General features: G+C 36.0%; 1 protein-coding gene across 2 annotated transcripts in view; it reads left to right on the top strand.

The window, feature by feature from the left end:
- Nucleotides 1-27,926, top strand: part of LOC134803936 (neuronal PAS domain-containing protein 2-like) — a 69,195-nt gene that overhangs the window by 21,622 nt on the left and 19,647 nt on the right. For both annotated transcript variants that reach the window (XM_063776763.1, XM_063776762.1), the window contains exons 2-3: nucleotides 13,592-13,764; nucleotides 27,654-27,811. In XM_063776763.1, coding sequence (XP_063632833.1) covers nucleotides 13,592-13,764; nucleotides 27,654-27,811 — 331 coding nt within the window. The remainder of the gene's footprint in view (nucleotides 1-13,591; nucleotides 13,765-27,653; nucleotides 27,812-27,926) is intronic.

The following is a 27,926-nucleotide window of genomic DNA, read 5'->3' as shown; positions in this document are numbered from 1 at the left end:
TTTATTGTCGTCAGATAAACTTGAACGTCTTTCGTTATGTTTTACTAGTAAATAAATGTGTATACAACGTACGAGATCCTAAGCCACGTAGCTACGGTTGTATAGCTCTGAAACAGTCAAATACCAAAAAATTATAAAACCCCCAGGAATTTGTTTCAGGGGTTATAGTGTAGTAAATAAAGGTAGTGGACCCCGCATTAATTCCTCAGCCAGAAAAAACTTTACAGTATCATAAAGTATCAATAAATAAAAAGTATTGTATAAATTTCCAAAGAATAATAATAATAGAATTAAAGTAAATACCTAAAGTCTTAAATCGTTAATATCTTTTTACGGAAAAATGCTCCGTTCAAACTTTCTTCACCAGACATATTCATGTAACGTATTGCAACGATATATGAAATATCAAAAAAATATCCCAGCAGGAATACCAGTATTAATAAATTAAAATTTTTTGGCGTGTCTTGGTCCGGAAAATTGCTCAGTCTAATTTTTTCACTGGAATGCCATTTTATTGCCGTTTTATACCTACAAAATGAAAATCTAAAAATTTTCCACTCTCAGTTTTTAATAGTTCTATAATGCATACATTTCGATACGCATTTTTTTTTGGATTTTTTTACCCACTGCGCCAAATTATATTCTAAGATCATATAAGAAGAAAAGAATGACAGAGCAATTTTCCGATGAAAATGAGCGTCAAAAAAATGAAGTATCATAAAAAAATATTCTCATTTGCAAAACTTTTAGATTTTTTTCTAGTATCACATACTGATAAAAATAACTTATTTTGTAAAATAATTTTGGACTGAGGAATTACTCGGTTCAATATATAATCAAATTTGTGTTTTTACCTAACTTAGGAGTGTTTTTTTTTTTGGATATTTATAATGTTGGTCTCGGCTCATACTATACAATAACCAAGCTAAATTTCATCGACTGAGAAATTAATGCATGGGTCTCCATACAACAACTTGCTTCATTTACTACACTATTAAGCAGTATGTGCAGCATTAAGCAGCTGTGGTTAGTAAATTGCGTAAAAATATTTTTTTTTTCTTTTCTCTCAGTTAATATCCAGGGAGGAAACTACGTTTTTTACGGAGAAGAGGTCACGTGACGTCCTCCCCTTTCTTCTTAATCTACCACTCATTTTCACAGCTGCAGCTTGTTAGTAAGTTAATAGATTAACTTTTCCACGCTTATCCTGTATTGTATTGTATCGTAGCACGGGCAGATTTCCGCAACTTGACGACTGGCGCCTATATTGCGTGTATTATGCTTATCTTCTTTTTTTAACGCTTTAAATCGCTTTATGTAGGTTATAATTTTAGAATTCTATTCCAAGGTCTTAATAATGGATTAATAAAGAATTACGTCTAAATAGTAGTCGAATATGTCCTGAAATGACCTGGGGCCCATTTCTCGAACGATTTTAGTCTAATATTATTAGTGTCTTGTCATGGCGACCCATACGATTTGACAGGGGCCCATTTCTCGAACGGTATTAGACTAATATTATTAGTCCACAAACTGTCAAATCGTATGGGTTACCATGGCGACACACTAATAATATTAGACTAATATCGTTCGAGAAATGGGCCCCAGTTCGTGGACTAATAATATTAGTCTAATATCGTTCGAAAAATGGGCCGCTGGAATGACGCCGCGCCGCCATCCATCGCTATGGCATCCCAAATCAAAGTTTCAAATTTTGCGAGTGACCAGCCGAGGATTCAGTGAGCATTAAATTAACATGCTTGTAAGACATCTTTAATTATCATGTTCTATCATCGCAATGCGCGTAATTGATGACCAATTAGCATTCGACTGTTCGCGATGGTGATGACGGCGGGTTGAAAGCGAACATTAGGTCAGAGTTACACTAGCCGCGGTAAACATTAAAGACAAACTTTATCGTTATTTTGGTATTATCAATATATTATACCAACGTTATAAAATCAGTATATGGATTCATGTGATCGTAATCCGACGGTCATATTTTTTGTACGCCTGATTGCCTTGGTTATCCGAATCGCAGCAACCTACATAATACAACAAATCTTAGTTGGACTACCATCTTCTAACAATTTATCTTTCTCAGTTGCTTAAAGGTTAGCTGGAAGAGATCCCTTAAAGGGATAAATTCGCCTTTGTACACATTTATTGTATTCTCTATTTGTTATGTACATACTTGTTTTGTGCAATAAAGTGCTTTACGACTACTACTATTAATAGTACAAATACGAAATATCTCAAAATTTCTTATTTACTTTTGGGCTTTTGTTCTCTACAATCGAGTTAGTGAATTCCGCTATGAAAATAATAAAATGTAAATCTGAAATACCGGGGGTAGTATTGCCATTTATTCTGCCTGCAGGCCCTCCAGGAACATTGGCAGCATATTTGCAAGCATACACACTGCATACGAATACATTTTATAGCCGCGGTCTTACGTCGGTGTAAAACTCGATAAAAAATTCAATTTCAAGAGGTTTCTTAGGGCTTTAATTTACATAATAAAATATGATTAATTAATTTATGTTAATTACAAAAAACACACCGTAAAAAATAATTCTACACAGCCTAAAATAACCCCCATGCATCGTACCTGGCTCAAAGGTCCCCATAATGCCTGCAGCATTCCCCCGCTGAACTACTACTCTTAGGGTTTGAATATCCAATAATCCTTTTACTATGGAGCTACGAGAATAATTTGAAATTTCGAGGAACTTCAATGGTTTTACCGTGTCTGTGAGTATCATAGATTGAAAGATGAAGGGCGACGGCGCCTATAGGAGAGACGACGTGACAGATAAAATGCTTGATGGCGTCGAGGCGTAGAAAGCAACGACGCAGTCAGTGAACAGTACGGCTACCACCAGTTTTGACATTGACAGATACGCTCGCGTCAACGTAAATTACTTTCTATACATCTCGCTTGCACAAATATGCGAGTACGAGCGAGATGTACAGAAAGTAAATTACGTAGACGTGATCGTTATGTCAATGTTAAAACTGATGGTAGACGTACGGGTGTTGCTGTTGGAGAGTAACTATTACCTACCCCAAAGAAATACGACAAGAATACTTCATTATGCAATCAAAGCGAGTATGTAAATAAACTAAATTTTAACATTACTTATCACGAATAAATAGATTAAAGGTAATTTAGCTAATTACATAATTCCTATAAACTCCTATTCCTATAAACAAGAACAATATAATCTAGAGGCCTTTTTCTAGTAACATCATCGATTCGAAACCTGATTTCGTAAAATTCGCTCGATAGACAATAAAAAATCACGAACATACCTATGTTTAAAACACACCTCAAATATTTGTAACAATTTTTGCACAAAAGCTAAAATTACGAAATTTGCTATTAAAAAAGACTTACTAAAAATAACAATTCAAAAACATATGATATCCGCGATCCCGGGTACGCATAGCCGTCTTGCTCACGCTTACGCTGAGTGAGAGTGAGAGAAGAAACTGAACCCACGGGGCCTCAGTGGTCTTTGTTGAGATGTTTAGGTAAATATAGATGTATAAGTTCGCGCGATATCGAAAAAGTGAAATGTGCTCCACTTGCTAACCCCACGCACCGGCTTCAGGTGTCCGGCCGCTGCGCACACTCCTCCCGGTACGTCACTTTCGTTAGGGGGCGTATATTAATTACGTAAGGTGTTCAGGGGGGAGGGGGTCAACACAAATATCACTGAATATCACTTGGGGGAGAGGGGATTTCAGAAAATACATATTATTTTCAAGCAAAAATAGTGTAAGAATGCGGTAAAATTACATTAAATGAAATCAAAATATGGATGGCATGACACAACCCTCCAAATAATACCTATGATTTAGATTTGCGTTAAAGGCATGTATGTATAGGTTATAACTTAATTATTTATTTACTTAATTGAAAAATGGTATCGTGCTCATAAAAATATAATATTGTTCATACGTATTACATATGTACGTATTACATAAGTAGGTATTTAGATTGATATTTAACAAGGTGACATTTCACGTATGTATTTGAAAATTGCGTTTTAATTATTAACTTGTAACTAATAAGGTCCGTCACAATTATTTTTATACCTGTCGAATAAAATAGGTACAAATAGGTATAATGGACGACGTTGCGTCGAGCAGCACCCATAGAGTTGACTAGAAGCACGGGATAAGCTAGTGTGGGGTGGCTCTAAGTGTGGCTGCGGGGTAAGTGTGGCTTACTTTCACGTTGGGGTCCTGTTCACATTCATTAGTGTTTATTGCGAGTTCATACATTGGTGCTTGCTTGGACACTAAACACTAATCAGATGTGTAAACAGGCCCGGTATGAAGGCCAGAAATACTTATCCCGCAGCCACCTTTACCCAATTTTAACATCAGACACAGAATTACAAACACAATGATCATCTTTATTAGTTATTGCTCATTAACACGTTTTAGTATTGCTTCTAGTATATTACCCGTAACGATGAAACTATAAACATTAATTGATTGTAATAAAAAAAAACATCTAGGTACCTATAATTTCAGTCCAATTGGTTCTACATTCTATGATGGAGGCATGCATTTAGGTAATTTCCCTGCCACCAATAATGCTACAACCAATAATGGGATGTGAAATGTACGACAAAGTTGCAGAAAACCTATTTTTTCCATGTGACTTGGCGATCGGCGATCGTAAACGGCGATAGCGAGTGGCGTGCTATATTTAATCTTGGCAGTGATGGCAATGAGATGCACTCTGCGTAAACGCAGACCGGGCGGCGTATGCACTCTTTTCTTTACAAAAACTCACTTAAAGCCAATTGGTGAGGAGACCTATTCGAACTTTAAAATCAGAATTTATAACTACATATACCATGTAATCTTAATACGATGTGGAAGCTCGCTCGCGCTTATTGGTGCGCGATGCACTGTAAGTCCGAGATGTACTTATCTTATAATCATATCAATAACAAATTGAGTTAGAAGAATTGAGGATCCCGATGCTGATTTAACAACTTGTAACCGTTTTGAACTGGTTTTGATACGACATTGACGATCGCCTTGGTGATTCACGCAGGACTTTCACTTCATTTCGCGTGCAACAATCAGAGTGAGCGCTCTTCAAGGTCGTATCAAAACAAGATCAAAACTGTAACATGTTGTTAAAAATATAAAACTCAACAAAAGAGGACATCCGATCACCGGTGTTCTAGTTGCATACCTACATAATAATACTACTTTCTCACACGTATTCAAGTTATACACGACCTCACTCAACATACAACTGGTTTATTTCATATATGCGATATTATTTCAAACAATAGACCCCACAATGGTCTGATTATGCACCATAATTTATAGAAGGTGGATTTCAAATACAGATGACGTCAACAACGCACCTGCTGACAACAATGTGAGTTGAAGTTATATATACGCCGGGTGTAAATCTTAAAATACTATCTATTATTAAAATAACCCAGCTGATAACTATGAATAATCGCGTAATATTAAACAGCCTCTTGAACGAAATTTTAACTGACGAAATATATAATACTTAACTAGAACTAAATAATAAAATGACCATGGGTACACCAAAGCCGAGTTATGTGGATTATTCCCAGCTGTTACCTCTATGTTGTTACCCCTGGTAACAATTGAGAAGGTGTAGTAACCGTCAATACACTTTTGGTGATCCCGCTTGGCGCTTCTTACAATTCTCAGAGCAGGCAAAAACACTGCCATCAATTATTAGTGCTAGGTATCCTACGACAAATTTTATTGTTTTTCAATACGCAGTACGGAATACAACAATTGGAAATATTTGTGCCATATATGTTGTATGCTCGCTTAGTTAGAACGTTTTTTTTTTATCTTACTTATCAATTAAATAATCTAATAAGTAATAATACAATAAGAACACTGGTGGACGAACAATATGTTTTTATAGACCCACTTAGATATAAGTATGTCATCTACCCGAGACTAATTTTAGATATGCTATCTTAGATTCCTTTAAAACCCCTAATTGAAATTCAGGATTAGTTAATTTAGTTTAAGTTAAAGCTTTGTATCTGCATCTGATCTAAGCAAACATTTTCATTACCTATTTGTTATATTTATAAGGCATGACGTAACTAACTTACCATAAAATTTTTCCTTGTTTAAATAAGTACCTTCAATCTAAATCAAACAATTAACTGTTCTCTTTTTGTGCCAACCATTGCATAATTTTGTTGTAATTCGTGGATAATGTCGTTGGTTATGCATTAAGTTAATTTTAATTGTACTACTAAATGTAACATTGTATTGTATAGGTAGCTGTTTGTTATCCCTAAAATGAATAAAATAAAATAAAATAAAGGACAGGACCGACATTATACATTTTCTTATAAGTCACCCAACCACACAACTATATATTAATAGGTTTATTCGGGCCCTTAAAAGCCGGTAGTCATATCGTAGGTCAATGTTAATGCACTTTTCTATTTCGACCCGATAAAACGGTCGGCGGAGGCGCCGGGTACTAATATAGCTGCACTCACTTTTAAGTCATGTTGTATCCTATAAATAAGTAGTAGTATCCATTTAAAGAATGTGAAACTGATTCCATTTCGATGAATTCCTTCGAGACAATTGTAAAAATAATGATGAGACCTGACTTAGTTTTTTTCTGTCAACATAACACGAAATAGGAATTACCTACCCACTCTTAACTGTCATTACAGAATCTGAAATACTTGAAAATTAGTGCCTGATATCGCTAGCAATTATTTTAATTAAAGAAACAGCTGAACTAGTTAAAAGTTACTAATTACCTATATTGGAAGTTAATTAACGTAAATAAAATCGAAACTGGGGACAAAATAATTACATCAACGGTTAACAGCATGGTAACGGCAAAAAAAAATATTTTCTTTAATAAACATTGTAAGTTATGTAATTTCTGTCCAAATATTGACTGATCTTGTACGTTTTATGTTATATCACAATTTCAAAATACACGTTGAGCAAAATGTTATTGTAAAATATGTCAGCCTCAATCATTCAGGCGCCCTCAAAGGGTTAAAGAAAAGAGGGTTAAAGTTTAACCGCTCTACATTGTACATCATAGTGACATCATCAGTGAACAAAAAGGGAATTTGATAGTCACACATACAATACCGTCTTTGCCATACGGGCACACAGGGCCCCATGTATAAAGCCCTCATCCTCAGGGGGCCCCGAAGGACAGACAGTAACAGTATAGTTATTTGATTACCCATAATAAATAGATGATCAAAGTAAAAAAAAATAGTTTACTTAATTGGCTTTCTTTACTTTCCAAAAGGGCCCCCTAATTCTTGAGTGCCCAACGGCCCCGGCATAGTTTAAGACGGCTTTGCACACATAATGTAATCAGCGGGATGTAAAAACTAATCATAAAATTGTACTTAAGTCGTAGGTAGTCACTAAAATATATGTTTCGTGAATTTAAATTTTACATACTTAATTATGGTTTTAAAGACCTGTATAGTACCTACCTATAGGCATATTGGGACACAGACATCATTAATATGTCACTTTCTATTAATAATTAATTAATTAAAATCAAATAATGTAATTCGATTCTAAAATGGGATCTGACTTGGATTATGTGCTCATACATTGTAACCAAGCAAACATCAGTTTGTCTGCTACATTTTGTTTGTATAATAGTTATTGTGTCTATTTTCCTATCCCAATAAAAGTGTGACAAATGATGCGCGGTAAAAGTTTATTTTTTCGGTCGGTTTAGTTCAATGTATAATTTTATAAGTATCTATTGCAAGCTGTAAAATTTGCAAACTTGTGTTTTAAAAGTGAAATATATTGTAGAAAAATTTAGAGTGATTATAAAGAAAACTATGCTTAATACATTACAAAAAACCGGCCGAGCATGAGTCAGCCTATAGGAAAAATATGAACGTTATAAAATTGTTTAATGGATTGATTGATACCCACGGAGCGAGTCATATTCTGTAAAGAGTATTCGGTACTCTGGCACCAATGTTGGGGTGAGAGGGACCTAAGGTCAATATGGTAAAGTGTGGCTGCGGGATACTAGAACTGGCTTCATATTGGGGCCTGTTTACATATTGATTAGTGTTTATTGCGAGTTCATACATTTGCGTTTAGTGGCAATGCGAAATGTATGAACTCGCAATAAATACTAAACAATGTGTAAACAGGCCCCAATGTGAAGGCCAGAGACAGAGACATTGGCATAATCCAATTTAAACTGTCGTGACACTTAAGTACTAGTTAATAAAGACGAAAGTGGAGGACCCGCGCGAAATCGCCTTTTCATACAAACGTAGTTCTCAGTCTCCTCTCTGGATATTAACGTTATTGAAAATATTTTGACACAATTTGTTATATTTCAACCACAGCCCCTACGTTTGATTTTATTCGAATTTTTAATTATTATAAGAGTTAGTAGCTATTAAAAAAATGTATGAAATCTGTTTTACGCTCCTCATTTTTACCACAATCAATAAATCTAAAAAAGTCAAACGTAGGGGCATAAAAATATTTACGATAATGTCAATATCCAGAGAGGAAAATGGGGACTACGTTTGTATGGAGAAACGGCCGTCCCCTTTACTTTTAAGCTAATTTCACGGTTTAAACTCACGTGTTTTTAGCCACTCACGCGACATGTTTTTAGAGAGCCTATGTCTCCTTTTTAAAGCACTAACAGTGCAAGTAACGTTTAAACCGTAAAATTTGCGTATTGGCAATTTGGCATAGGTATCAATGCGATCGAAATGCGTCGATTTGGAGCCTCTATGCGTGACGCATATACGCATTCAAGGACGTCGCATTTTTTAACATTATTATAATATATATACAACTAAAGGGTTGCAAATATATATATTATAATAATGTTACATGCTCGGATCTGCTTATATACGTATATGTACCTACATTGCGTTAGTCGATGTAACAGTGCATGGAGTTAATTCACTTGGGGTTCTGTTATTATAAAAGTTCTAGTTAGGCAGAAATAACAAATAATCTAACTTTATAAATGCCTTCGTAATAACTTTATGCAATGTGCAGTTGTGATAGTAGATTAATAAAAGTGGAGTTAAATTAACTCATTTACATTGTAAAATTATACGCCGATTATTATTAATTTATTATAAGCAGACATCGTAACTTTTATAGCATTTTTGGTGCAGCGGAGTGTTGTTAACGGAACTGGTATAGATAATTCCAACTGAAATGGTAAATTAAGGATAATATTAACGTAATTAACGCTAAATAATCATTAGGGTTGAAATTGTTTATACTTACCAATTCCGTTATTACCAATCTATGATTATAAGCTATCAATGAAATAAAATTGCATTGTTAGTTTCAACTACTGAATCGCGCTTTTTTTTCAGCCCTGACAGTAGTTTTTTCATAAAAATTTAAACATTTTGACATCTGTGTAACATTGCTGAAATCATGTTTAACTCTATTTAATTAAAACAGATACGATTATGTTTTAAGTTTGACGGTAATTTACCCTTTACATGGCCTTTTTCAGACAGTCATCAGTCGGCATCAATACGAGTAATACCTGTATATACCTGTATCTGTACAAACCTGAACAAGCACTGCTGACTGGAAAAAAGACGCTCATAAATAGCCAATTCGACACCTGACATGAAACCGATATTTGAATCATATTAGAATCATATCATCACTGTGTCTGGAAAAAAGACGCGTTCATAAACAGGTCAATTCGACACCTGACATGAAACCGATATTTGAATCATATTAGAATCATATCATCATCATTCAAGCTAAAAGTCGGACTAGGCCAAGTTTTCATGCCAACACTTGGCATTAGGTGCGTTAAGTAACGAGCTTAGGTGTAGGGATATGACATTTGCTTTCTTACTGCAAAGCTTGTGCAATGTTAGCGTATTCATAGTCTATATTTGTAAAAACTAAACACATTTTTCGTTCAAATATCTGTTGGCAACCGTTGGCGACAACATATGACAAATTTCGATACAAATCTACCCGTATTCGCTGCTGCTGAGTGTCTAAGGTAAATTACTTACATTTTTAAGACAAATTGCTTGTCAACGTTAACATGCCATAAAACTAAAATTCATTTGTGTTATGTAACACAAATAACAAATATGGTCGTTGGAGAGGCAAAAAGCATACTTGTAATATAGCTTTATTAAACGCGACCCTGACGGTTTGAGTTAATAGCACGCTCGCAAAGTCCACAAAAAAACGCGCTGTCTACTATGCGCATGGTAACTAGTTTCATACAGTACAACCTTCGCTCCGGTTTCGGACGCGACGGAATCTCGGCACTGTCGGTACTGTCGGTAGTCGCACCTGCATGGATAGGATGGTCGCGTTTTTATTAGGTACTACTTATAGTGTCATGCATCACACTCGTTATAAACGTGTTAGAACGGGACAGCCGATACGACAGACGATAAAGGGGCGGCCGTCTTAGCGCAGCTCGTATATCGCGAAGTATGCGCGTATTAAATGCGACATTTGAGAGCATGATCTACTTCTCTTTGGTATCTTGTTGATATTGGACTTGATCCTGGTATTGGACATGTTTATCAAGAAAGGGCTTTTGCGTACCTAGTTCAAAAACTATTACCTAGTTAAAATTACCACTAATATTTCCTCGTAATAGGTGGAGATAGAGGAGGAGGTGTAAGTAAATGTATTACATAGTTTTTTTTACTGAGAAAAAATACCGGTTGAAATTGTCAGGTACTTCATTTTTTTACTGGATTGTCTTTGAACCAACACTGAAGTACCTGACATTTCAAGATTGGCAATTTGGCACACACAGCAAATAACCTGATTTTTGCAGGCAACGGATACAGTCTAGAATGCAGAATGCTAATACCAATAGCAATGTATTCAGTCTTAGAGCATTTAGTAACTGGAAACGCCTTGTCTGTCATTCTCTGTACAAAACAGTCTGCCGATATTTGCGGGGGAGGGGCACGTCAAATGTATTTATACGTAAAGTGCAAATAGCCATGTCAAATAAACGTCAGTCCATACAAAAGTTTGCACAATAGGGGATATTACTGCAATGTTCTGCCGCCAGAGTGCAGCACTACCGACTCAGTAAATTCATAGACTAACTTATACATACTGTGCCTTAAACTGTTTTTTGACAAGTTTTCACAGACAATAAAATATGACATTGATGCATCAAGGCGGTTTGTTAACAAGGGCCTACCGGTAAACGCGAAAATCGAAATTTAGTTATCTGCCTCTTTATCGCTCGAATATGCAAGAGTGATAGAGAGATTAGATAACGAAATTTCGATTTTCTTGTTTCGCGGTAGGCCATGTGATTGACGTGTGTCAATGTGGTTTGTTTACTGTATGTGCCACCTACGCAGAGCTTTGCCTAATATTCCCTATTATGCAAGGTTTTCGGCAGAGGGGTAAGCTCTTAAAGGCGACTCCAGTTATTAAATGCTCTAATAATTCAGTTAGTTTTATTCGTGAGAAATCGAGTTCAGAACATTGTAGTTATTATTAAACAGGATGTTTAATTACACAAAGGTGCATGAACTGCACAAAAGGAACGTCAGAAATAGATTCCAAGCGTTGCTTCAATGCCATAATTGTTTTTCATAACATTATATGAAAACTTACCTACGGCTCTAGCACAAATATGAGGTTTAAGCCGACCACTGACTAACAGACCGCCGGACGATATCGGCCTGTCAGTTAGAACAAAAATTTGACAGCTCCGAACAACTGACAGGCCGATATCGTCCGGCGGACTGGTAATCAGTGGGCCCCTTTGGTACCGTTTGTTAGTGTGTTTAGGACGAGCTATAGTACTTACACCGTGTTGTTTTGAAGTCCGTTATTTCAAGGGTAGATTTCTGATTGAATTGGATTGTATTGTAAGAAGAAAGGGGACGGTCGGTTCCCCAATCTCCATTCTCCATACAAACGTAGGTAGTGCCCATTTTCCTCTCTGGACGTTGACGTTATGTAAAATATTTTTATAAAATTAGATGTCTATTTACTACAGCTATGCCTCTTCTAAACTTCCCTTATAGGATTTTTTTTCATCTTTTTGATTATTATAATATTTATAATAGAGTTAAGGGGCCCACTGATTAACAGTCCGCCGGACGGTATTGGCCTGTTAGTTGTTCGGAAATGTTAAAAGTTTGTTCTAACTGACAGGCCGATACCGTCCGGCGGACTGTTAATCAGTGGGCCCCTTTAGAAATAGAGTTACAAGCGAAAACTAAAAGCTCCTAAATCGTATGCTAATTTATAAATACTTATAAGAAAATCAAATGGGCATGGTCTATGGTCAATATATAATAAAATGTTTAAAAATATTTTCCATAAGCCAGGGAGGAAAACGGAGTGCTTTTGTTAATGAGACTTACTAGCGTTACACACCTAATTGTACTAATGAACTTCAAAAATAAAATCATTATTAAAGGCGGCACACTGGTGGAATCCTGCCTACGCTGCGTCTTACGTAAGCGAACAACTCGCGAACGCGGCGCGGCGGGCCCAAGGCGTTCGCGTTCGCAACGAGATCGCCCACGTAGGACACTTCTATAGGTATCATATCAAATGATTGATTCACCCCGCGCCGCATCGCTTCGCTTCGCGTTCGCGTGTTGTTCGCCTACGTAGTACGCTGCGTTAACACATTCACCGCTGAGCTACGCTCGTAGCGCTACGTCGTAGCTGATAACATGGATTTCCCGGTATATAGTGAAAATGCTTCGTAGAGGCAAAACGACAAAGTGTTGTGATTAGCGCTGAATGGAATGGAAGGGAACCGGAGATGCACTTGTTTAGATTCGTAGGATTTTAAAACGAAACGAGTACAATCCTATTCGTTCTAAAACTATTGAATCTCACTGCCAATTATTCTACTAGGTAATTTTCTTTCTGTGAAATGGAATTCTACCTATTTACTCGTATGTACTTAACAACAAAAACTTTTGAATACATAACTGGGCTGGAATAAAGGTTCCTTGGTTAGTTTTACCCCGTTTTGTCAATTGAATATCTCTTTAATACATACTTGTCTACTTTCATAAAATAAAATAAACTATCACCTTGCACAAACGGATATATTATAGCGGGCATAATACTTTATGTCATGAGTGTGTACCTTTCTATGTTATCTGGGTTTTTGATTTACACATTTGAATAAAATTACAGATTTATTTATTGATGAAAAACATATTTGGTATATAGTAAAAGTGTCATTCATATACATAAATAATACTTAATGCCTGTTGGTCAAATATAGCGACACCACTTATTGTAAGATTACCATCACTGTATGTACTACCTATATTAGCAAATAAAACATTTTTTTTTTTTTAATTTTGGTACTGTAGAGTTTAAAAATCGTCGTGTAATTAGGTAGGTATGTTTCAATAAACAATCTTTTTTAATTTAATTCAACCGGCCTCGGGCCTTTTTAGCGTGAGCCATCCTTAAGTCTACTAATATACCTTCTGCGTCTTGACCAAAAAGTGAACTTTGAAAACTAGAAATGTACTGAGAAGTTATTTTTTAACAGGGAAAACCCACGGGAGATCCGCAACAGGGCCGAAAAGCAGCGCCGCGACAAACTCAACCAGAGCATCTACGAGCTCGCCTCGATGGTGCCGCCCGTAGTGGCTTCAAGCCGCAAGATCGACAAGACCGGGGTGCTGCGCCTCACTGCGCACTTCTTGAGATCTCATCAGTACGGTACGGACTAAACCTCTTTTTCATAAAACTTGTAACAGATCCGCAACAGGGCTAAGAAAATATCAACTTTGCTGCGTCTCACTGCACTGTTCTTGAGATCGCTCCGGTACGGTACGGACTGCTCTTCTTTTATGAAGCTCCCGAAATATATGCATAAGATCTGAACTCAGCGCTGTGCAACAACTAACTGCGCACTTTCTGAGGTCAGTGCGGAAACGACAACCCAGAAAAAGATACCATGTGTAGTAGGTAAATACTGCTGTAGTGTATCTGAACGACACTACGCCGAGCTTTTTGCTGTTCCTCTCACAGTACCTATACATCTGAACGTTTTAATCATTTTAAATACAACTGACTATAAAGTGGAGTTCAATTGAAAAAGCAAATAATGTGAACAAATATGATAGCTTTTCTTAGTATTTGACATATAACCTAAAACCTCTAGGAAGGTTGTTTTCACTAAAATAATAACTAGAGTCTGGCCAGCCAAAAAATGTTGACAGATATTTCGTTGTTGTATCACCAATTGTCTATGATTTAAAAAAAGCTAAAAGTCAGTTGTCTATTTATGTCATTCATTCAAATTGTTTGCGGTTTAGAAGGGGTTTATTTTAAATAATATTAATAATATCTATACTGAGTGAGGTTCGCAAACTATTATTTAAGCTCATAAATAATTATAGGTGAACCAGGATCTATTGAGGGTGCGCCATGTTACGGAAATTTGTTGGTACTAATTTCTAGCAATGGCAACAATTTTAATAATAGACAACATCTACCCTCTATGATAGTTGTCAATATTGACAATGTAAACATTGCTTTGTCTAGTTTCGTGTGAATTATTATTAGACTGCAATAATCATGGCGAAAGTTTTAGATTTTACAGAGAAAAAAGTTGTAAATAGTGTATATAGTTATTCATTGGGAAAAAAACGTGCGGGAGAGAAATTTCTTCCATTAGAAAACATAACGAAATTAGCACCTGAATTGACGGGTAAGTTTCAAACTTATGGACAAATGTCACTATAGTCAGGTCGTCACGATTTGGTTGATGTCTTGTAATAATTTGATTTGTGTATTAGGTGTATCGCATGCATCGGTATCACGGATTGCTAGCGAAGGGCGTAAGGGCGGAATTAAACGACCAAACCTAAAAAAAAGAAAACAAAAAAAGAAAATAGATTTGGATGATTTTGATTTATGTGTCATACGTCGTAAAATTCACGAATTTTATAGCGTAAAAACCGAAGAAATATCCAAACATCAAACTTCGCACTTATTAAAGTTGTCGGAATAAAACAAAAATCATCTGCCAATTTCCATTGTCCCCACTATACAAATTGTTGCTATATAAAATTCAAAACGAGCGCCCTCTTGACAATACTCCCAAAGTTCTGGTTTACCTATACGACAATGTGCGAAGTCGACGTGTAGCGTTGTATAACGAAAAACTGCAATGTTTACAACTCCTAAAGAAATAGGGAATATTAGGCAAAGCTCTGCGTAGGTGGCACCTTTGTGGCACATACAGTAAACAAACCACATTGACACATTGCCTACCGCGAAACAAGAAAATCGAAATTTCGTTATCTAATCTCTCTATCACTCTTGCATATTCGAGCGATAAAGAGGCAGATAACTAAATTTCGATTTTCGCGTTTACCGGTCGGCCCTTCTTAACAAACCGCCTTGATACATCAATGTCATATTTTATTGTCTGTGAAAACTTGTCAAAGAACAGTTTAAGGCACAGTATGTATAAGTTAGTCTATGAATTTACTGAGTCGGTAGTGCTGCACTCTGGCGGCAGAACATTGCAGTAATATCCCCTATTAGGAGGTTGGTGCTCTATAAATATTTTGATACTAAGCATTTAGCATATTTGGCATAGTACTTATGTATTTTTTTTTGGTGATGGATTAATATTACGGTATTATCGAGCTAGGTCCTATTTACACTACGTTTCATTTTTCGCCTTGTTACAATGATATATGATGAGAAAGTGTTAACATATGTGTTTATCGTTGACTGTACTTTACATAGTGGTAGAAATTATGTGAGCTGACTTTGAGTGCACGTCAACGTATATTTAACTTATATCCTTAGGTACCTTACGTGGGCACAGAAAATCAAAAATATTTTCTAGTATCATTACTATAATTCCTACTACACAAAGTGTGACCAGCCCAAGATTTTTTGAATTTCCCGCCAAACATTTGTGTAATATTTCAGTAGCCAGACCCTAGGTAACATATATTTTAATATCATGCATTTCCCCAAAAAATGCGAGATTACGAAGAAATTTAGGTAGACTGGTTTGTTTACATTATTTGCAATTTCTATTGAACTTCACTTTAAATGTCCTTTACGAAAAACGACAATACTTTGACCGCAAATTTTCTGTGCCTTCTATAAATTTTGATTTTCATCCAGACTCTCATAAAAAATATCATATTTACCTTCACATGTTTATTAACTAGTATAACTAAACAACGTTTCCAAGCAAAACTGCAGATGAGAACCTAAAAAACATAAAAAAAATCTTACAAAACTCCTAGTATACAACACCGGTAAAGACCGTTTTATTTTGCACATCACTCCCGTTGCTTTGTACTTCTGACGTGCTTCGATGCTCGAACAACTTTCCTGAATGACTGAAAAATGTACCCTGAATATCGTGGCAACTTTTCTAACAATAACTTTTTCTAAAAATCGTGTTTGATGCCGCTCAACTTTATGATATGCTTTATTCCTTACTGTTTTCCTACCGGTACTATTTTTCAGTAGTTCATTTAAATGCAATTTCTGATAGGTAAGTTTTATAACTTTTCGAGATCAAATATACAGTAAGTAAACAGTAGGTAACAGTAAATAAAAACTCTATCTATATTTTGAACGATTTTTTAAAAATCAAATTAAGGAATTTATTCTTTACTGTGTTGATATGACTACCATCATCACACCACCATAAAAAAACAACGGGTTGCACTCCGGGAGTGCCGACAGAAGTGAAAACTCAATAACTAGTCCAAAATGTTTGGAGCACTATGTATAATTGACCCATCCTCCTTTCTATTGAAAAACTTTAGTTCCGAAATTGCTGGCCAGTGAACTTAAATTTGTAGCGTTAATTGTTTAAAATTCGAATAGAAATTGTAAAGTTACCTTGCAGACCTCACATCTAAATATATTTGGTCATGATATTTTGAGTTTTATTCACCAGTACTAGAGTTCACTTTTATTAGCGATTTCATCAAGGTGAGACTTTATTGAATTATTGAATTATATTGGAGTGATATAAAGTTAGAATGTAACTGTGAGATCCTCGTATTTCAGCCCGTACAAGATTAGAACATTGAGCTTTATTGCTTAATATAAAAGTCCAGTTTTAAATAATTGACCTGATTATGATACGTTATGATAAAGTTCTTTGGTGAATAACATTTTCCGTCACACATGACATAAGTCACGCAAGCGCCCTGCGCCGCCTACATGAAACAGCAGGCTCAGGCATACATTTTCGCCGTGTTACGCGTTACGCTGTCCCGAGTTTATCATTTTTTCCCCACCTCAAAAAGTGCTCAGCGCCGCTAAATAAGTTTTCACTTCAAAAAGGCGTTTGCCTTTGCAATAAGCCGGAGGAGTTCTCCTACAAAGGATTCGTGTTTTCAGGAACATGCGAGGGATTTCGCGATCGAGCGCCTTGTTATTCTGTTGCATTGAATCAACGATCCGACGCCAGCATTATACATACCGGGTGTGGCCTGTAACACGAGCAAATTCTTTAGACTTACTATTTTTCACAGGAAATAAAGTTAACTTCAAACTCGGGTAAATCCATCTGTCAGATTATGCGATTTTGGTTCTAAGAAAAGGTAATAGGGTAGATATTTGCTGAGGGTCTAATGGAATCACCCGAGTTTGAAGTTAAGCGACTCAAAAATATTGCCTCCAATGTACCTAAGCTAACATCATTGTGATTGACGTTACTTGTCACGCTTCAAACATATCAAAATTCGCAATACATAGAATCTTAGGATAAACTTTACAGCATAATAAAAATCAAGACATAAGTTATTTTTAAATGTTGTTGATAAAATGTTGGTCAATTTGAGAACTACAGCCTACAGTTTAAAATGTTGCTCCCGTTACAGGCCACACCCTCAGGCATACTATTTTAACACTGTATGCCGCACTCGAATATCGTTTACTAACTATTAGATTATACTACTTGTAAGTTGCATAACAAACATATGACTATAGTAAGTTAGTGTGAGAGAACAAATAGAACTTATTAACAAGTATAAGACGATGTCGATAATAGATAATATACCTATACCACCGTTATGGAATTCTCAAAGTTTATAATCGAACGAGCGAGCGAAGCGAAGCGAATTTCTTACATTCGACTTTGAACACGCGGCTGGCTAGCGGCACGTCCCGGCATTTCGATGTTTTTAAGCTGAACTGTCAGAAGATAGTTTGATACTCAATAACTTAAGTAAATTTGTTCTAATTTAAATGAAATTGGGTAAACGTGTAGTCGAGGGCATTATATTTTAGTCATTAAATTATGAGCAGGCCCGATCAAGGGGTTATTGAGCTAGAAGAGCTTAGAAGGCCAAAAAGCTGTTTGTGAGAGGTCTTGCTATTCTGGTCATTTTTTTTGCAAGAAATATGGTCGAGTTTAGTATCAAATGAAAGTGCTCGACTTACACTTTTATAATATCGTTTTTAAATTTACCATTTTGAAATAATTAGCAAGATAAAAATAAAATAGAATAAACATATATGTATTTGACATTTGACAGGAAATATTTCGGCTTAGCACAGATACAGTTTATTTTAATCTCTATGGTGGTGACTTAAATCCAGGGGAGGGACAGCCATATACGAAGCCCTTTATTCGAAAAAATAGCGCCATCTATACTACTTAACGCTAAACTTGTAAATGGCGCTAAACTTCAAAATTGATGCAAAAAAGCAAATCTTGTCAGTAGAAAAAGGCGCGAAACTCAAATTTTCTATGAGACCATATCCCTTCGCGCCTACATTTTTTCTACTGACAAGATCTGCTTGGCCACTGGCCAACTATATTATACATACTACTCTTTGCTTAAATCTATCATTTAAGGGCTCCACAGACCTTACAATAAATCCACGCGATCTTTGATCCATTGCCGCGACATAAAATAGTAGAAATTAAATAAAATGGAACTCAAAAATGTCCATACTAAATTGTTGCCATGTGTAAGCATTTTAAGTCAAAAATGTGACAGTTACGTAGAAAGTGGCGCCCTCATTTATTTTCTATTATTTTATGTCGCACTATACGAGTACCTAAGTAGGTGCAACAAAGTCAATCGCTATATAATTTTTGGTTAACCGCGAGTTCTCAGTTCGGGGCGAACTACTAGTCTAATACAAATTTGTTGTTGTCTAATTTTCGTAGTACAATACAAAGCTACCATATTCTCTAAAACTTTATAGTTGTTAGTAAATTGTAAATAATGTAATCGTTATATATAAAATTTAAACTCTTATTTTGTAATGACATTTAGCATTACTTTGTTATTACTTTCTATACTCTGAATACCAACAACTTATTTTTAATAATTTAATTTTATATTAAGTCGAAACAGGAGCTGAGTTTTAAATATTTTAGGTAAATATACCCGTCTCGCTAACGGAAGCGGCACCTAAAAGTAGTGCGATAAGGACAAGGCGAAAAATCCTGCGTAAAAATCTCAACAATCGAGGTTTCGTACTCCTCTGTTTCCTCCTCCAAACTTAACCAATCGTAACCAAATTTGGAAATCTAAATGATTATGAAATTATCTGTGTCGGACCGTTTTGCTTTTTTGGCTAATTGATATCAGTTTTGAATGCCACGCCTCTCATTGCGGCATAGTCAATTAGGCCATTTAGGCCATTTTTGAAGGGCTCTAGCGCCTTAAAAAACAAAAATATCAAAAAAAGCAAAACGGTCCGACACAGATATTGACAATATTAATCTGTGTTGAAAAAATCATTGCTCTAGCTTCAAAAACCACGGAGGAAAACGTGGAGTACGTTTGTAATAAGAAATGACCACTCCCGTTGGCTCTTAATTGTTGGCTTATTTTTTGACTTCACGCTTAATTACTTCCTTCCATAACGTTAGTTAGACGCACTTAACGTCTGATACGTTTTTGGACGTATATTACCTACGCAGAAGTGATCTAGTTCCACTATATTAATTTGCAAATCTTCTAGTTTCACCACATTCCATTGTATAATTGTATATGCCGCGGAATATTACACCCATGCCAATTACCCGAGTATCCGACCGAGTAGAGAAGCTGTGCCGAGTCCTGTGGCCGCTACTGGCCGAGGGACACCCTCCGCGGCAGAGTGCACCGCCGCCGCGCCGCAGGTGCGATGCGATACATCGTAATTGTACACTTATGGCAGGATGCAATTTATATTTATTGCATCAATTACTTTTCTCACTTATTATTAATTAGTGATAGATGATTAACTAGTAAATAAGAATGTTTTAGTTAAAGGTTTCAGTTTTTTATTTCTTTTTAAGTAGGTAATAATGTAAAGTGGACTTTGATATTTACTTTATAATATAATGCAATAGTCACGGAAAAATCGTAAAAACATATAAATATTAAATACAGTAGTAAAAGTATATATAGGTATATTAAGCAAATATACCTACATAGAAAATTATATTTTTAGGCATAAGTACCTTATATGAAAAGTTCAACAAATTTGAGGGTGTGTTTTATATAAATATAAGGCCAATGTAAATCGAATCCAAGTATTAGCAGCTTTCAACACGTGACTGTGACGCCGGCATCGAGTTCGTACGAATTGTAAGAATCGGTCTGCAATCTTAGACCGCAGCGCCGTATCGCATTAGTGTCTCATCGACATAATATATTAAAATCCTATCGTGTACCGTAACGTGATTATGAACTGCAAGCACGTGGGCAGACATGCTTTTCGCATTTAGGGTGTCAACACATGCATCGAGCGACACGCCGACATCCTAATATATATTGTATTGCCTTCGCCAATTATATTCAAACGAAAGATGCGTCATTCTCATAGGCGAAACGGCAGCCGCGCTTTTGTAACTCATGTGACGCCGACCTAACCTTATCCAATGCTACTTTGTAATGTCATATTGTAGATAGGTTATGGTATGTATGTACGTATTGTTTACCACTGTTCTCACAGTAAGGTTGTGCATCTATATTAGTAATAGGTGTATTCAAATTAGCTGCAAATTGCAAATTAATGATTCCAAAGCTGTTACATACTTTATCCACGAATAAGAAGGACCTCCTGGCAGTACGCATGAAATATGAATAATACCTGGAGGCTTAAATAACTAGTCTCGTGAAAAAGCTAAGCTACAGCATATCTCATATTGTTAAACACGTGACCACTTTACTCATATGCCTTATACGGGTGCAATAGAGTCGTCTTTCTGTTATCAAGCGTTGTACATTAGACCGAGAAATAATACTTTTACAAGGTGATTAGGGTAATGTGCAATAGTAGATTGTTAACCAAGGGTTGAAAGGCACCCATTTCTGTCGAGGTAGTTTGGCGCTCGAACGCAGTGAGAGCGCCATTAGTCCGAGACGGAAATGATGCCTTTCACCCGAGTTAAACACTCTACTTTTCATATCGAATGCGAGGAAACCAAATAAGACAAGACAATTTTGCAAAATCAGTAATTGAAGTACCTAATAGACCTACAGCCATGATTTTTTTCCTTAGGACTTACTTTACATGTGTGAAGATTAATAACCCCTAGCGAATATCATTTAGATTGCAATATTTACGAAAACACACATTTTTTAACAAACAGCAGTAATTTTAAAATTATTTGTTCATTATAGTATGAAAATCAGCGGGATTGCCTCTTACTTTTTAATTTTATACTTTTTCGTTCTAAAAGCCGCAACAGACTACCGGACCGCACCTCGACCTGTGTGCGCCGCACCAGGTAATAAAATAACATAGTAAAAGTATTTTAAATATTAAATAACAATTTAATTAATAATATAAGAAATTTTTATCTTGTATTTCATTTTATTTTCATGAATATAGTGCTAAATAACTTTAAAAACCAATTTAATATCGTACAAACGTTTAACTGTGGCTGTATAAGATTCTGCCTTTGCTCATTTACGCAAGTTGTTGAAGGTTTAAAAAAATATTTTTGGTGTATTCCTTTTGGTACCCGCCTTATGAAATCGAGTAAATAGAATTCAACGAAAGAAATCAAGAATAATTTGTTTTTAACAATTTACTTACATCATTTTTTATAAAAAAAAGGATCAACGTGGGATTAGTAAAATATAACAATTACCAATTGTACCAGGCGAGGAAATAAAGACACTATTTTTCCATTTTGTTTCCACCCAGTTGTTCCTGGGACGGGGACGCAGAGGAGTACACCACTTTTCTGCGCTAGAGCATAAACGTATCACTTTCTGCGCACCTTTTAGAACAACAACGACCCACTTTCAGAGCATGAGATATGAAAATGTAAGAAATCTATATTTTGAAACAAGTTTAGTATAGGTACTGGTAACTGCAGCTTTTAATAGATGTTACTCGTAGCAACAAACTAGGGGACATTCAACGTGTCACACGAAAATGTGAAGTGGATGCCAAATAGCAATTTTAGAGTAAAATGAAAATTAACGTGGGTTAGCCTCTTTCTCTTTGGCTTTGACTGTTGATCAAATTATGTTTGTCATGTACCTAATTCAAAATAATTTAGGAGTTTACAGTAGTTTTTCGTGTGTTGTCGCGCAGTTCAGGTATTTGGGAAACCGTGGGGAAGCCCCACGCTCACTAACTCAACATACGTCAATAAGTTCTATAAAAGGACAATAAACAAAGAGTCACTGACCTGAAGTATGGTGTCAAGTACAATTGGTGAAAGCAAAATTGAGGTTTGTCGAAAAGCAGACGAAAGCACTGAAACAAATAGATAAGTTAAAGAAGATATCATACAATACAAACGTTAAGTAGACACTCTACAATTTGAGATTTATAGGTAAGTAAGTAGGTAGGTACGTGATTTTGTATTAATGTGAACCTGATCGATTTCCACCAATCACCTACCTGATTTTTCAGCCTGTTATTGCATCGATCATTAAAAGTAGGCAATAAAAAAATACAATAGCTGGCGCGAATGGATGGAACGACTGAGTAATTAATTATAGGCGTAGTAAATACAAATATTTACTACATCCTTTCATCCACTTTACTGAAACGTTTTGTGAGTTAGGTAGATCAGTGGTTTTCTGGTGGGTTTTTATGACAAATTCTAGTTTTTAAGCACGATAAAAATCAATCGACTATAGCCAAACCTGAGGTGTTGTTGACACACCGTGGTCAATCACAGAATAACTTTTCAGAAACCGTCTAGTCCAGTCATTATATCCAAATAACCCACCCTACCCGTGAATAATCAGTTCTTGGATTTTTTTTCGTAGGTCCCTCGGGGGGGTCACTGGGAGTGTAAATTCAAAAAGTAGACTGAATCAGGCTCCTGTGTATATTGGAAAAACGGTTTTTCTTGAATAACTCGGCCATTTTTGATTTTACAGTAAAACCGTGAGGACAAAAACTGTAGGAAATTTCATTCTCTACAAGTTTGGTCCTCACAATTTTTCTTCTAGGATCGATATTTTGGAAATTAAATTTGAAAAAAGCGACAAATTCAAAATATTTTCATCATCTCGTTTAGTCCTCTTCATTTATGCCGTAATTGTAAAGTCCAAAATATCGATCCTAGAAGAAAAATTGTGAGGACCTAACTTGTAGAGAATCAAATTTCCTACAATTTTTGTCCTCACGGTTTTACTGTAAAATCAAAAATGGCCGAGTTATTCAAGAAAAACCGTTTTTCGAATATACACAGGAGCCTGATTCAGTCTACTTTTTGAATTTACACTCCCAGTGACACCCTCGAGGGACCTACGAAAAAAAAATCCAAGAACTGATTATTCACAGGTCAAAATCTATAATGACTGAACGAGTCTGACTTGAGCAGTAGAGCGGCGAACGTCTTTTATAGCCCAATGGTTGACTTAAGTCCGCCATTTGTGCGGTTTTATGTGCAGTAAATAGTTATAAAAACCTATGTAAATATATACTTAAATATGTATTATCCTGATGTGTAAGTAATTTTAATATTATTATGTCAAAACTGTCAAAATGATACTGTGGGTTCACATCTTTGGTTCACATTAATAATTTTATACCAGTGAACGATTCGTTCACTGTTTTATACTTACTATCTTGAGGGGCCCAAGCGATATCTTACCCTCTTCGAGCAACACCGGCTTCCGACACATCGGAAGGGAGGGGCCCAAGCGATATCTCACCGTATAAATCTTTCTGCCATTTTTCGCGGGGGAAAGGTGCACACAGTCGCACTTCTCACACACTTACATACAAAATCCAATCTGTAATGACGACACAAATACATAGAAAATGACACACGTCAAAGACAAATCTTGCAAACCTTGATCTCTTTTTGTGTACGGACGAGTGACAAGTGTCACAACACGCACACTAACACATTTTCGTTGAAGTATGTTATTGTATTCTGAGAGATGAGAAGTCGGATTTGTCGCTCGACCAATCCGCAATTTGTACTGAGCGAGCAAAATCGATAAATCCAACAATTACATGAGACTAAAATATAATAATTGTGTTTGAATGTAATTAAACGTATGATATGTAAAAAAAAAAGATTACATGTGAAATGTAACACTTTCTTTTTGTAAATTTGATGTCCCCGACCTCTTTTTATAACAAAAAACCGAGCAAACAGGCATTTTTGTGCAGCAGTGTTCACGCGCGCGTCTGGACTCGGTCTAGTGAAAAATCCAAGTGCAACTAGTTTTATTACCCGCGCTAGATTAGATTGACGCGCTAATCTTGTACCTCGGCAGAGGGGAAATAGTGCGAATGCCGCCTCCCTTCCGTGTTGCTCGAAGCTTACCGTACAAATCATTCTGCCATTTTTTGCGGGGGGAAAGGTGCACACAGTCGCACTTCCCACACATTAACATACAAAATCAAATCTGTAATGACGACACAAATACATAGAAAATGACACACGTCAAAGACAAATCTTGCAAACCTCGATCTCTTTTTGTGTACGGACGAGTCACAAGTGTCCTCACAACACGCACACTAACACATTTTCGTCGAAGAATTTTATTGTAAGTATTCTGAAAGATGAGAAGTCGGATTTGTCGCTCGACCGATCCGCAATTTGTACCTATAGTACGTTTTTGTTAGCATTAGAAAGAACTTGAAAGAAGGTAAGCGTAAGGAGTAAGGTAAACATGTCTTTTAATTGAAAAACACTTTTTAAAAATCAGTAAGTAACTATTACTTATGAAAGCAGAAGAAATAAATGATCGTATTAGATTCATAATTGTTACATATTTGCGGTAACTTATTTTTTAAAATTTGTTTTTTTATTAAAAGACACATCAAGATTGTTTACCTTATTTCTAATGCTAAAAAAAACGAACTATACTGGGCGAGCAAAATCGATAAAGCCAACAATTACATGAGACTAAAATATAATAATTGTGTTTAAATGTAATTAAACGTATGATATGTAAAAAAAATATTACATGTGAAATGTAACACCTTCTTTTTGTAAATTTGATGTCCCCGACCTCTTTTTACAACAACAAAAAACCGAGCAATTAGGCATTTTTTCTGCTGGTGTGTTCACCCGCGCGTCTGGATTCGGTCAGGCCTCCGTCACACGCTCAAGGCCACGCGCTATATGCCTACCGCTCGGCGTATCGTCGACGATACAACCGACAGAGGGCCGCCGAACGCCCGCCTGAGCGCTCGCACCGCATTGCACCGCACGTTTCCCGCGCTTATGCTTCGAAATGCCGAAACCACGTAATTATTGTGCAGTAGATGGGTGAAAAAGTCAAAAAAACAAAGGAAAAAGCCTATAATAAAAATTCATCTTTTTATGGCGGGCTAAAGCTCCCACCTGAAAGTTTAATAATTATATTGAAGGGTTAGAAAAAGTATTTTTAAATAACTTTGACGACGTAATAATTAATCGGCCTGGTAGCACCGTATTACAATTTTTAAAAACCGTTGATTGTCTATGATATTTTATATGTAGATGTGTTATACACGTTCCAAAATTGAAGCACTCACCTCGTGTCATGTGTACGAGTTTGTCTCAGTCTGCCTGACGCAAGCGCGAAGGTGTACACCGGTTAATACTTTTCCACAAATAACGTGTATTAAGCAACAAAATGCTGACCTGCGTTATGTTGAAATGCTCAAATTATCCGCGGAAGCGCAAAAAAATTGACGGCGTCACATATCATTGGTAAGTAAAAGCTGAAATAACCCGTTTTTCTTCGGTTTAATCTTGAATTAAATAAACCCAGCTGCCATTTTCGCCGGCTGACAGAACGAGATAAGTTTATGTTCTCATCAGCGAGAATGACAAGGACGCACCAACTGCGTACATAGATTATCATAGCAGACGCGTCATGGTAAGTTGCATTCGTTGTTTGGTGCTTGTCGTACAAATAAAAGAAATATACTTAAATTTCAATATTGAAGTTTTTTACTGCCATATTATTGTCCGGGTCGCGTCAATTAAGTAAATAGGTATATTGCTGTTTATACAAAGATTACTACAAAATTAGTATTTATTGTCAGGCATTTCATTTTCTCACACAGTAACAATTATTAATAACATAAAATTGTTAGTAAAATAAAGGATTTTGTTGTTATTGAGTTTGCTTTTTGTCAAAATGTTTCTATAGTATAAGAAAAATGATGAATAAAGAGTATAATATAATATATTTTATTTACATGACTAAATATGAAAACTTTTTACTTCGGTAGCGAGTACATTACTACATACAACTGCATTAAAATGATTTGCACCTTCTGTCAAACATCTTAGTCTTTGATATTTTTTTTCTTAATAAGTTTTACGCTTCGCGCCTTATTCACTGTTTGCCGTCGTGTTATGGTGGTATCACTGATTTACCAAATTCACGCGCAAGTGACAAACACTAGCCGTCTCTTTTTTGGTTAGGTATTCTTTTAATTGTGCTGTCTCTTTTACGCATTTGCGTATGAAGTTGTAAACAAATTGTAACTAATGCTGCCGTGTCGTTGGCAGCATTGGTTGGCATCATTTTTTTCGCTTGATATGTTAGTGTATGGCTTATCTACATATAAAATATCATAGTTGATTGTCCGTTGCTTTGCTCCTGAATATTTATTAAAATTATTTACGCGATTTAGGATATTTTCAACTACTTATTAAATTTTAATAACAGAGAATTCCGAGAAGTGAAAAAATTATAAATCATTATATTAAAACTAAAAAATATTTGATTCGCAACATTCGTTTTATTACAATAATCATCATAGGTAGGGTAGCTACAACCCTAGCGCATTCTTACGATGACGCGTTGGCACGTGACTCGAACGGCGGGCAACACAGTCTCGACTCTTTGTGCGCGTAATTATGGTACATATCTTCTTGTCCTGAGCAGCAGGTATTATTATTAAGGTTCTGTAGGCTATTATAGCGTAGGTATTTTTGCTTTTGTTTGGGAATGAAGTATCTGTTACGTAGTAACTATTTATTAATCTGTGGTTCGATCCCACATTAAAGAGGAGTTTATTAGAATTTTCAAAAAGATGGACTTTTTAAAAAATCGTCCCCAGGCTAAAGTTTCATACGTTTCGATTGTATTTTATGTACTCGAAACCTGACACTACAAAGCCACCTAGGTTCAGCTGTGCGATCGTAGCCTTACTGAAAGCTATCTGTTAATTTACAGTATTCGGTGAGACGATTGGTCGTGCGCCCACCGAGATCAACAGCGCATCTGCCCAAGCGCTGTTGCAGTTTTTCAACGGCTTCTTACTCACTACCACATACAAGGGAATCGTAGTAGTCGTGTCCCAAAATGTGCAGCAGTATCTTGGATATACTGAGGTATGTATCCATAAAATATATAAATGCATGTCAGACTTCGCTACCCCGTCGTCTGACATCGTGTTTTTATCTCCGCCCCACCACGCGGAGGAGGAAACTTACATAGTGACATCAA

Source organism: Cydia splendana, chromosome Z (genome assembly GCF_910591565.1).
Source record: "Cydia splendana chromosome Z, ilCydSple1.2, whole genome shotgun sequence".
Taxonomy (NCBI): Eukaryota; Metazoa; Arthropoda; class Insecta; order Lepidoptera; family Tortricidae; genus Cydia; species Cydia splendana.
Note: the sequence above shows the minus strand (reverse complement) of the source record. Positions and strands in the feature narration are given on the sequence as shown.